Source organism: Mus musculus, chromosome 15 (genome assembly GCF_000001635.26).
Source record: "Mus musculus strain C57BL/6J chromosome 15, GRCm38.p6 C57BL/6J".
NCBI lineage: Eukaryota > Metazoa > Chordata > Mammalia > Rodentia > Muridae > Mus > Mus musculus.
In genome coordinates, this window is record NC_000081.6 from 65,837,141 (window position 1) to 65,850,353 (window position 13,213).

At 38.3% G+C, this 13,213-nt stretch overlaps 1 protein-coding gene across 3 annotated transcripts in view; it reads left to right on the plus strand.

The window, feature by feature from the left end:
• Efr3a (EFR3 homolog A) overlaps positions 1-13,213 on the plus strand; it is an 86,793-nt gene that overhangs the window by 50,121 nt on the left and 23,459 nt on the right. For all 3 annotated transcript variants that reach the window (NM_001356582.1, NM_133766.4, XM_006521530.2), the window contains 5 exons: positions 295-432; positions 5,502-5,580; positions 8,769-8,904; positions 11,008-11,169; positions 12,623-12,737. In NM_001356582.1, the coding sequence (NP_001343511.1) occupies positions 295-432; positions 5,502-5,580; positions 8,769-8,904; positions 11,008-11,169; positions 12,623-12,737 (630 nt within the window). The remainder of the gene's footprint in view (positions 1-294; positions 433-5,501; positions 5,581-8,768; positions 8,905-11,007; positions 11,170-12,622; positions 12,738-13,213) is intronic.

A 13,213-nucleotide genomic window follows, 5' to 3' on the forward strand; every position in this document is an offset into this window, starting at 1 on the left:
ACTCAGAGAACTTCCTGCTGGGGTTAAAGGTGAATGCCACCACACCCAGCCTCTGAGTGTTTTACTGGCATAAAGGACATCCTATTAGAAACAAGTTCCTACCTACTGGAAAGATTGTATGCTTAGCTCTGAGCATGCTAAGTTCATGAATTAACTTTGAGTTAAGGTTTAATTTTATTTAGGGATAAAACAAAAACAAATATTTTTCACATTTCTGAGAAGTAAAGTTTATTGTTTACCCTTTAAAACTAAAATAGACTTTTTTTGCATTGGCCTTTTTTATTTCTTTTTCAGTCGCCTAGGCCCACCTTCTTCCCCCTCTGCAGCTGACAAAGAAGAGAACCCTGCAGTGCTGGCAGAGAGCTGTTTCAGAGAACTGCTGGGCCGAGCAACTTTTGGGAATATGAATAATGCTGTTAGGCCAGTTTTTGCGTGAGTACTTGCTATTTTTCTAGTTATCCATGAAGGTCACATTGGGCATCCATTATGTGTTTATTTGTTTCCTTTAAGTATGAATACCATGTACTACATCACTTGCCATGCATATCTCCTTACATCCCTTGAAATACTTATGTGGAGTGAGAAATTAGACAGTGTCACCAACATGTGATGCACATTGCTGCCCTCCCTTCCCTCTCTATTTCTTTCTTTTTTCTTCAAATTGAACCTAGCACCCTCCCATAGAGCTAAATCTTACATTTTCTTTCTGCCTTTAATGGGAGCTTAAGATTCTGTTGACTTTTCTGAATAAACTCCTATTTTACTCAGAGTCTAATCAAGATAAGACTATTGAAGACCTCACTGATCCTTACTTACATGGTGTCTTCCAGGCTCTTATGCAGTAAGTTTCTCTGCACAATCAGTATCCTGCAGGCAGGCCTTCCAGGTCTTGTGCTCCTAATCCCATCATAGCATGATAGATCAGTGCACTCTGAGAGCCTGTATAAGTACTGGGTGGTTTTGCTGAACTCTTCTTTGTTACAATTCAGCACCATCCCCTCTTCACGCTCTGGCTGTAGTGAACATAGTGTATACAGAATGTTTTCCATGTAACGTCCAGGATTCTTATTGGGGAGCAGGCATTTTTACCTCAGGTTTCAGAGTTAACCTTCAAATACAAGAATTATTAAGTAGCAAAACTATATTAAAAATCAAGAGTATCATCACCTCTTCAAAATAACTTGTGGTCTTCCCTCTTCCCTATCACAGTAGCCTTACAGAAATACTACTAAAAAGTAACCAAATTGTGTTAAATATAGTAAGGCAGATTATATTGACGTATGACCAAAAATTTAGGCCAAAAGATAGAATTTAGGCTAGTTAGATACAAGGCCAACTTTACCACGTTAACTACTATATTTGAGTTGAAGAATTTAAACTAGGCTTTTGTCCTCCTCCCACCTTTTTAAATTACAATACGTTTATCATACTATATACTTTGATCATGTTTTTACCTTCCCTCAACAACTCAGATCTTTCCTCTCTTCCTTTCCACCCAATTTTATCTTCCTTATCTTTCTTTTAAAACAAAGCAAAAAACTACCACAAAAATCAAAACAAGCAAAAGAATGAGACAAAAAAAAAAAAAAAAAAAACGAAAAAAAACAAAACCAGAAAAAAAACCAAAACAAAACCCCAAAACAAAGCAAAGTGAACCTAAAAGTCTACAAAAATACCATTATTTGTTTTGTGCTAGTCAAATATGCATTGGTTCTATCTTAGAGTGTGGTTTGACATTCCCAGTGAGACTCCATTGGAGAAAACTGCAGAGCATCTTGGTTAAGGATGGAGCCCTGTGTCTACATTCTCCGCACAGTGCTAGAACCTCATTTGGTTTCAACATTTATAGATCCTCTACATGCTGTTGCCACAGTCTTTGAGTTCATATGTATATCAGTCCTGTCGATCTGGAAGACCTGGTTTCCCTGTGTCTGAAGACAATTCTGTGTCGAGTCATCCATCACTTCTAGCTCTAAACTCCTTGCTTCCTTCCCTTCTGCACAGATCCCTGAGACTTGAGGGGAATAGTTTGTTGAAGACATCTCATTTAGGACTGAGTGCTCTAAAGTCTCTTGGTTTCTGCACATTTTCCAATTGTGGGTCTCTGTGTTCAGTCCCATCTTCTGTAAGAAGTTGCTCTAATGTAGGTTGAGTGAGGTACTGATCTCTGAGTATAGCAGTATGCCACTGGCAATCATTTTATTGCTGTTCTTTTAGCAGGATAATAGTAGGAGGCTTTCCCCTAGACCCGTGGCATATCTCGTTTCAGGTTCTTGTCCACTTTAGGAGTATCAGGTATGGGTTCCATACCAGAGAGTGGGTGTTAAATCCAGTCAAGAAGTTGTTGTTTATGCCCATCGTGTTTGTGCCTATATTACACCAGTGTATCTTTCACGTAACTCCCTCTCGCAGGCCTCAGGGTTTGTAGATAGGTGATGACGATGATGAGTACCTTTTTCCTCTGCTAATGCACAGAGTATCTTGAATACTAGTCAGTAGTTCTGACGCTTCTAGTTATATACCAGCTTGAATTCCCCATGTTTAATGACAAGTATGTGTTAGCTTCATTAATAGGGTCTTGCCTTATGTTTTTATAAGCTATTTAATTAGTTAACTAGATGCTAAAAATTGTCTACAAGTAAGCTACCACGTAATAGAATATATGAAGAATAACACCAGATAGATGAGGAACATGCACAAAAATTATAGATGATGAGAAAAAGGTCAAAAAGTGTCCGTCATATAAAATCAGAAAATTCATACCTAACAGAATTTGAAGTAGATTTCTTGAATTAGATGTGGCAAATATTAACAAAATTGCTTTGGTAGTGTTATTTGTAAAGTATATTTTGATTCAACATTGAAACAGGCATTTTATTTCAATTGTTACTTGATCTATAAAAAAATAAAAGATTGTCCAAGAATTTTAAACATCAAATTTTCAGTCAGCGGCGAGTAAAGGACAGCTGGCATGCTGGATGCAGTGAAGGAGTTAGTGTGAAACAAGCGGAGAAAGCCTAAGTTACACCGGGGAAATCTCAACATTTTATCTTTACGTTTTTAGGTAATCATTAATTGTCAATTAACAGTTAATTATTAAGGTAATTATTTAGGTAATTATTGGCAATTTTAGCTAAAAGTTGAGAAATGCCCAGAACTAGCCTTTGAAGTGTTATAAGCTAGCTTTGAAGCAGGGTCACTATGTTAGTTGGTTATAGGAATGAAGTTCTGTAAAAGGTTTTAGGCCTGTGAGTCATGGACACCAGGGGTTGTTTAAGTGGACCCTTAAAACTAAGTGTACTGTGTAATCATCCTTATTTTTTGTATTGCTTAGGTTGGTTTTCACCAGGTCAATGTGGAGCCCTGCGTTTCTTTTTCATCAGCTGACATCTCAGTCATTGACTCTTACAAATCTTGGAGATGGTTCTCACTCAGAGTTTAGTGTTGCTTGTGTATACATGGAATGATTGTTGTATCTTAGGCTCTCAAACTAAACTCCTGAAACTAGTATCTACTTAATTGTCTTTGACTTCATTCACTGAAGCCCTTCGAGAGATATCAACGAAATATGGCATAACAAGTTATAATGACTAGGCACAAACCTTCATATCAAAGCTGAATAAGGCAAACCAGTAGGAGGGAAGGGGTCCCAAGAGCAGGCAAAAGAGTCAGAGACAGCCCCACTACTACTACTAAGTATCCCACAAGAACACTAAGGTATACAACCATAATGTATATGCAGAGAACTTACTTAGACCCATATTGGCTTCCTGATTGTCCATTCAGTCTCTGATCCCTTCTGAGCCATTGTTATTAGATCCTGTGAGCCAATCCTTCTTCCTTCTTTTCTGAGGGGATCTCCCAAGCTCCACCTAGTATTTGGCTATGGTTCTCTACAGCTGCTGGATGAAGCCTCTCTGATAACAGTTGGGCTAGGCTCTGGTTTATAAGTATAGCGGAATATCACTAGGAATCATTTCACTGGCTCTTTCTTTCATTTGTTCTTTTCTTTCATTCATTCATTCTTTTTTTTTTTTTTTTTAAATCCAGTCATGTTTGGTTCTATCGTAAGTCTCTGGGATATCCAGCCTCTGGTTCCTGGACCTACAGGCAGTGTCATGCGTGGGCTCCCTCTTCTGGCATTGGTCTCAATATCAACTAGTTATTGGTTGGCTACTACCACAAGTTCTGTGCCATCATTACCCCAGCACATCTTTCAGTTAGGACAAATTGCAGGTTGAAGGTTTTGTGGCTAAATTGATTTCCTAGTCCAACCATAGGAAGCTTTGACAAATGTCCAGTTCAGAGTTTGTATCCCACCGTATTAGCATTCTTTTTTTTTTGTTTGTTTGTTTGTTTTTTTGAGACAGGGTTTCTCTGTGTGTAGACCAGGCTGGCCTCGAATTCAGAAATCGCCTGCCTCTGCCTCCCAAGTGCTGGGATTAAAGACGTGTGCCACCACTGCCCGGTTTATTAGCAGTCTTTGATAGGGTCACCCATGTAGATTTCAGGGTATTTCTATTGCACAAGGTTTCCATATCACCCCTGACCTTTTCCCCAATTCCAGTTGTCTCTCCAAGTACTCTCCTCCACCCTTCCCTACCCCTCCTCTTATGCCCCTCCTGTTCCCATCCCTACCTTCCCGCAGTCCGCCTGTGAAGTCTATTCTATTTCCCCTTCCCAGGGAGAACTTTGTGTCCCCCCTTGAGCCTTCCTTGTTACCTAGTCTTTCTGGATTATACAGTTATTATCCACTTACATGTGAGTACATAGCATGTTTGCCTTCAGAGTCTGGGTTACCTCACTCAGGATGATTTTTTTCTAGTTCTATCTATCTAACCGCTCACTGTAGTTACTAGCCTGGATCTTAGGTGTATGGTTGACATTTCTGGAAAGACATGCTTCTTATAGCTCCCTGAATTCAGAGCCCAGACTAAGACAAGGGGAGTTTTGACAGTCTATTTCTACATAAGATACCCCTGTTTTTTGTTTAGGTTTGTTCTTAAATTTCTTGTACATTTGCTTGTCCATCTGGAGAATCATGTCTTCTGAGTAGTGCTGCGAACTCTGTAGTCTGATGGGACAGCCTGCCCTTCACAAGTGCTTCCTCGGCTTCTCTGTAAATGACACATCTGACACTCTTGACACCACTAGTGCTGGGCATGCGATGGAAGGACATGATTCTGCATCCTTTGCTTAGGCTGGTATTGGTTACTATGGTATGGCCAAGGTAGGCAGTTAGAAATGTCTGCCGTAGTTCTGAAAGTAGAACCCTGCTTGTTTCTTTGTTTTTCAAGAGAGTATTTTTCTATGTAGCCCTGGCTGTCCTGGAACTCTCTCTGTACTATTGACCAGGCTGGTCTCAAACTTAGAGGTCCACCTGTGTCTGTCTCCAGAGTGCAAGGATTAAACGTGTGTGTCAACATGTCTGGCTTTTTTTGAAGATTTTAAGGTAAGATGTGCTTAAAACTGAGTTCTTAATTTTTAATTGTTCTTTACAGGCATTTAGATCATCACAAGCTGTGGGATCCTAATGAGTTTGCAGTCCACTGCTTTAAGATTATAATGTATTCTATCCAGGTAAGGTCTAATCAACTGTTTGTTTATTCAGTGAGTACTGATCATTCTGATGGATGAGCGTATCATCAAATAAGTGGACAACTAACATGCAGAGCATTGTTTTTGTTTTGTTGGTTTTTTGAGACAAGCTCACTCTAGCTCTGCTTGTCTCAGAACTTGCTGTGTAAACCATGCTGGCCTTGAACACAAAGAGAACCACCTGCCTCTGCCTCTTGAGTGCTGGGAATAAAGGTCTATACTATCACACCTAGCACAGGCATGTGTTTATTTGTATATTCTCATTTACTTTTTGTTTTCTTATTACCAAGACAAAAATATCTAATAAAAGGATTAGATAATGTTATTAGGCCACTTTTAATTGTGCCATTTCTTAAGTCGTGTATTTTGAGTCCCTGTTATGCAGGTGAATTGGAATTTGTTCTAACTTCTAGTCCTTATAGAATCGTCTGTGTTTTGTTTTCTCCAAAGGACCATTTTGGGGCTTTTTTTTTCTCCTCAGAATCTGAACAGACTTGATTAGCTCTTGATTGAGATGGGATTTCATGTCTTCAATTTTGGATTTTTCACTCTGCATTCTTTTTAATATATTATACTATTTTAAGCAAATCCCTTGTAAGTAAAATGAACATGGGTCCTAGTTTGCCTAGGACAGGCTTATTGTATATAGTTACTAAGAATATCCTCATCCTCAATTACAGAAGTGCCCTCGTCAGACAGTCAGCTAAATAGCTACACCAGCCAGGCTTACAGGAGGCTCATGAGTAGCATTCGGTTACCCAGGCAGGAAGCTCAATTTCAGGTTGTTGTTGGTGGTGGTGGTGGTAGTGATGATGGTAATAGTGGTGTGTGTGTGTGTGTGTGTGTGTGTGTGTGTGTGTGTGTGTACCCTCGTAGTTCTTCATAAACCAAAGTAAAGATTGACTGGCTTCTTACTTGAGGCTGTTAACAAAGTACCAGTGTCAAGACAGAATGTCAGAAAGATCTAGAGATACCAATGACATTAATACCAATGGAAAGAACTTTGTGCTTTTGAGCAATAGTTTCTTTTTAATTTTTTATACTGCATGAATGTTCTGTCTGCATGTACACTTACATGCCAGAAGATGGCATAAGAACCCTTTCTAGGTGATCTTGAGCCACAGTGTTTGCTGGGAATTGAGCAGAAACGCTGGAAGAACAGGCAGTTTTCTTAACCACTGTGTCGACTCACCAGCCCCTTCTTTTTCATCTTTCTTTATAATTTTATTATCCTGGTTGAGTATTTTTATGCAATATTACATACATTAATCAGTTTTACCATACTAATTTCCTTTGCCCCTCTAGTTAGTCCTCTTACTTCACCTAGACAGTTAGCTTCATTTTCTTCTCTTCTCTATGTACATAATTTTACATATATGATGTATATATGCACATATACAATCTAGGACTCACACCTGACTTAATTCACTTAATTTCACATCCAGTTGCAGACTCTATTTTCTTTTAAACAATGTAACCTCATTCTTAATGGCTGGAAAAAAATTCCATTGTATACGTATACCACACTATTAATATACAGTCATCCACTGCAAATATGAGAAAGGAAAGCTGCTTGGGAACAGGTCTGTGGGTCTGTTGAAAGGAGGCAGAGACTGAGATTTGGGGATGGTATCACTTTGTTCTCTTTGTTCTAGTATCGTGCACAGTAGTGGACTGACTCATGAGCAGGTGACACGGATAGGTTTTGAGGGCAGGAGGCAGAGCTCTGTTGGCAAAGTACTTGCTATAAATGTGAAGACCTGAGTTTGAGCCATCGAACCTGTAAAAAGTCAAGCATGCTAGCACAAGTTTATGGTCATGGCACAGGAGAGGTCTACTCAGCTGAATTACCAAGGACAGTGTGACTGACTGTCTGTCTCAAAAAACACAGGGTGGATGGCATACCTAAAAAGGTATACCTGAGATTTATTTATGGCCTTCATGTGTACTCACAGCACACAGTATAGGTTTGAGTAAAAAAGAAACATGGTCTCCATTTAAAAGAGTTCAATCAGGAATGGAGATACACATTTTTAATTATATGGGAGGCAGAAGTAGTTGGTGCCAGCCTGGTCTATGTAGCAAATTTTAGACCTGCTAGGACTATGAATGAAAACCCTGTCAAATGAATAGAAGAAGGAAGGAAGGGAGGGAGGGAGGGAGGGAGGAAGGAGAAAAGAAAAAAATTAAACTGGAGTTAAATGCTTTTCTAGCTATATTACTTGCTCATTTGTGTGTGCATTTGTTTTATGTCCTAATATTTTTTTTTACTGTTACTTATCAAAGTCATTTGTGAGTCCTCTGCTTTGCGTTTTGTCAGTTACACACTGATAGATACTATTTTCTATCTATCACTGACTTGTGGTTATATAGGCTTTGACTAGAGAATGTTAAGGTGGCCAGAGCAGAGTTTATCTATTGGTGATAGATAGCTTTCATAATTGATTTTCACTTTTTGTCCTATCACCAAATGATAGGAGTATATTAGGTATTGTTCATGAAATTCTTTAAACGTATAAAGAGATTAAAATTTTTCATAAATCTTTTGGTTGCCAGTGCTTAATATTTAGCTATAGTTTTAGTCATCTTTGCTCTTAATATATTTATGTATGTGTATGTGAGTGTTGAATGTGCACATGTGTGTACTATGACATGCATGTAGACATATAGTCAGGACAATACAAGACTCAGTTCTTATCTTCTACTTGTCAAGGTAGGTTCTCTCTCTCCTTTCCTCCCCTCTCTTGTTTTTAAAATTATTTTTATTTTATTGATGTGAGTGTTTTGCATGCATGTATGTACACCACATGCATGCTCAGTGTCTACAGAATCCAGAGGTAGGTATCAGATCCTTTGGAACTAGAGTTAAAATCAGTTGTTAACTGCCATGTGTGTGTTGGGAACTAAAGCCTGAGTCCTCTAAAATAGTGAGTAATCTTAATACCTGAGTCATCTCTTTAGCCCCCTCCCCAAGCTAAATACAGCATTTGGTAATTTCCTGTTTTTATTCAGGATATCACTAGTTTGCAATATCACTGTTTATTCTTTAAAGAAATGGGTTTTTTGGCAGTCACATGTTGTAAATTCCAGTCACTTGTAAGGAGTGGTGAAGGACCACATCATGCTTTTTCATTCTTATGAATATACCATATGCTGTTTCCTTCCTTTAGGCTCAGTATTCTCACCATGTGATCCAAGAGATTCTAGGACACCTTGATGCTCGTAGGAAGGATTCTCCACGGGTTCGAGCAGGTATCATTCAGGTTCTGTTAGAGGCGGTCGCCATTGCTGCTAAAGGTTCCATAGGTGAGTGACAATAAAACACAAAAAGTAATAATAGTCTCCCCAGTATTTGTATAGGAAGTACCCTTTAAGATCGCTCCACAAGCCGGGCGTGGTGGCGCACGCCTTTAATCCCAGCACTTGGGAGGCAGAGGCAGGCAGATTTCTGAGTTCGAGGCCAGCCTGTTCTACAGAGTGAGTTCCAGGACAGCCAGGGCTACACAGAGAAACCTTGTCTCGAAAAACCAAACCAAACAAAAACAAACAAACAAACAGATCGCTCCACATATTTTCACATGGCCTATAATTTGAGTGTACTAGTCTTTTCTTCTTTTTTCCCCACATTCTTTTCCTTCTATGTCTAATTCTAAAGCCTTTATTAAGGCTTCAGGATAGGATTTGTATACTGAACATTGTGTAAATATAGACTTACAAAGTGATGCAAGTCAACCACTCCTCTCTCTGCCTCTCTTTCTTAATGTCCTCAAGTATTAAGCCCAGGGCCTTGCACAATTGCTCTACTACTGAAATACATCCAAGCTCTTTTTAGTTTTCACTTTGAAATGACATCTTAGTAAACATTCCAGGCTAGCCTTGACTCACTGTGATGACCACGTGGGCCTTAAGCTTGAAACCTTCCTACCTTAGCCTCCTGAGTAGTTTGGGATTAGTTTGCACTTCCAAGCCTAATTCAGGTTCAAAGTTCCTAGTCCAAAATCTGAAATGCTTCAATGTTGAAACCCATGAGTGCTGACATGAAAGTGGGCCACAGTTGTTGTAGTCCCGGCATTGCAACCTCACAGTATCGCCGTGCTGAGGAGTATAGTAAACACTGATGAATTTGGTTTGCATATGAAGCCTGTCTCTAAACTATGCACATGTAGCTGTTACTAATACTCAGAAACATATATATGAAGGCCTTCTTCCATGTGTAGTTTACTTAGATAATTCTAATTCTGTATTATAAAGAGACTTTGATCACATATAGCCTGAGATAACCAGGGATCAGAAAACTGGAAGGATATGGATTAGCAAAAGCTGAATATTTTGTGGTCCAGTTTGCTGGAATGTGAAATTACAGTGCAAGCAAGTCATTCCGCAGTTCAGGAGACCTTTAAAGACTAGAGGCATGCTGCAAAGGGTAGGGTTGGCTAAAGAGAAGTGCTGTCACTGTTTTAGGTGGGAGGACAAGAGCTCGACCTTGCTCAGCATGCCTGGGAAACTGGCCCTGTGTAGGGTAGCCTAGACGAGCTTGATGTTTAATGCATCTATGACTAGGGAAATAAGGGACTGTGATGAGGTACGGAAGTTAGAGGGAGAGTATAGCTATAGTTCGATTGCTCAAAAGTGAAGTGGAAGCCTTGTTAATTGGATATTCTAGTATTCCTTCAATGCTAAATAAGAGTGAACATTTTGGGATATGGACTTTTCATTATTTGTCTTGTAGTTTAGCTCATAAAGGTAAAGATAATGGAGTCTAGTGGTGTACACTGTTAATAACACAGCGCTTGGGAGACAGAACAGGCGTTAGGTTTTAGTGTAGTGAGCTAAGATCTTTGTATGGGGGTCAGTATTTAACAGTGGCTTCATTTCTGGAGAAGTTTATAATGGTGTGTGGGTAATAGATATGGAACCTTAATTAACAGGTAATATGATTGAGAAAAAAGCAGAGAAAATCAGTTCACTAAAACTTGGCAGACTGAAGAGTTTCTGATAATTAGAAATTCTTTGGTTTTTAATCTCAGAAGAAATAAAAATTTTCTCTGACAATGAACTATGTAACTTTATGGATTCAGTCCTCAGTCAAATTACATATCATTTTAGTAAACATTCTTTTGTATAGACAAGGTTAGATCAGTAGAAAGATTTGGATAGTCCTTTGTGTATATGACTTTGTGTAGGTACATGCATGTATTTGTAAAGAGCAACTAGTTCCTCATATTTGCCAAGAACATGTTTGTAGTGTGATGGTGGGACTTTGTTGTTTAGTTAGACAACCTCAGAAAAATGATCATGACAGCTCATAAATTATTAGTACTATTGACAGAAAAAGAAGTAACTGTAAAGTCTACTGAGCAGTTTAAGAGTCACTCTCGGGTCTAGAGACTCACAGATGATCTGTCACAGGGCCTACAGTGCTGGAAGTCTTCAACACCCTGTTGAAGCACCTGCGGCTCAGTGTGGAACTGGAAGCCAACGATTCCCAGAAGGGGTCTGTAGGCAGCGTCACCGTAAGCTCCAAGGACAACGATGAGAAGATTGTGCAGAATGCTGTCATCCAGACAATAGGTTTGTGTTTCAGTTCTCAAGTCACTGCATGAGAGCCACTGCATGCCGATGCAGGTTCTCACAGAGGCTGCCTGGCTTGTGCTGTGCGTTTGGCAAAGTGCATTTGTCATGGTGTGGACCTCTAAACAAAGCATAAAAATGCTATCCTCTACCCATTTGTGCCTGCTGTTGACACTTTAGGCCAGTTCTTCCGTTTTAACTTCCTCGTCTCGCTTATGTAGACATGTGTGCATGAATGTTTATGAATATGTATCTATAAGAAAAACATGTATACACATTTATTTTTTAAAAATAAATTTACTAGGTATAATAAGTTACATAAATCATGGTCTTTTACTGCCAAATTACTTTATTTTAATTGAAAAGGATTTCTATACGGTATATTCTGATCATGGTTTCCCCTCCTTTATCTCCTTTCAGCTCATTCCCACCTCCTTGCCCTCCACCAAACCCCATGTTCTTTCTCTCTCTTTAGAAAGCAAACATGAAAATAAACTAAAATCTAAAATTTTAAAAATGAAAAATAAAGAATGAACCCAAATAATACACTCACATAAACACCCAACAAAACCCATAAAAATGCAAAATCTGAAATTACAATATACAGACAAGACCAATAAGACAAAAAACAAACAAAAAACACAAAGCAATAAGTTACAAAACGTTAATAAAAATACAACTGAGTTTGAGTTAGCTATCTACTGTGGGCCATTTGGCCTGCCCTTAAGTATGGTTAATACACCCAGTGAGATTCCATTGAAGAAAACTAACTTTTCCTTTACTACTAAATTCTTAAGTATGTTTTTCCACAAAGAAAGGTTTTTTTATTGTTGTTGTTGTCTTTTTTTCTTAATGTAACCAAAGTTTTCAAAACTGGTAAACATCACTATTATTTGTGAGTATTACCCTGCATGTGGAGCAATGCTAAAGTCATTAGGTACTGCTCAGTATATAGTGTCTGGGGAATTGAGGTTTTCTGGTATTTACCAGATTTAACAGCACAGGAATTTAGGTTCACAATCAGCAGATCTGCTAAAAACTACTAACAAGTTATCTAAATATTTATATTATATTTGGTGTTAGATAGAGGAAATTATAATTTATTTAGCATTATATGTAGCTTGAACATAGTCATTGTTTTAATCTACTTAGCTCTGTTTAAAAGTTCAACTTTGTGGGCTGAAGAGATGTTCAGGAGAGATGGCTCAGGGGTTAAGAAAACTGTTCTTCCAGAGGGCCTAGGTTTGATTCCCAGCACTCACATGAAGGCTAACTACCATGTGTAACTTCCTCCTGTGACCTCCTGGATTCCAAGCATGCAAGTGGTACCTAGACATTTGTGTAGACAAAATGCCTATGTACACAAAATACAATAAAATAATTTTTAAAATAATTTTGGGTTATGTGGGAAAATTATCACTTTTTAATTTATTAAATTTGTCTTTTTTTATAGGATTTTTTGGAAGTAACTTACCAGACTATCAGAGGTCAGAGATCATGATGTTCATCATGGGGAAAGTGCCTGTGTTTGGAACATCCACTCATACTTTGGATATCAGTCAACTAGGGTAAGTTCTCAGACTGCAAATGAAGTCAGTGTTAGATTACATTTTCTTTTAACTCAAGAAATTGTTAGTGTTTTGAAATTTTGGTAATAAAAGCAGCAGTGTTTTCTTTGGTAGTAGATCATTAAGCTATTAAAGCAATGGTTAACATACTTTTTGGATCATTTTAAACATAAATTCTTGGGATTTTTTTCTCTTTTATTGAAGAAATGGAAGATTATTTGGCCTGTGCATTGTGTGTCTGCATGTATGCATGATAAAACTGAAAGTTTTCTGAAATCTTAAAACATTGATAGTGAATCAAGAATTCAGACTTAGGATGTTAATGATCCCTCTTTATAGATTTGATCTGGTAATATACTTAAACCTTAGTTAATGTGTTAAAATGATCTCATTATGACTTATAAGTGTACATAATTATTCGATTGTCATAAAAAATTCTTAAAACTTTTAAGGAGATGGAAATCCACATGTACAGC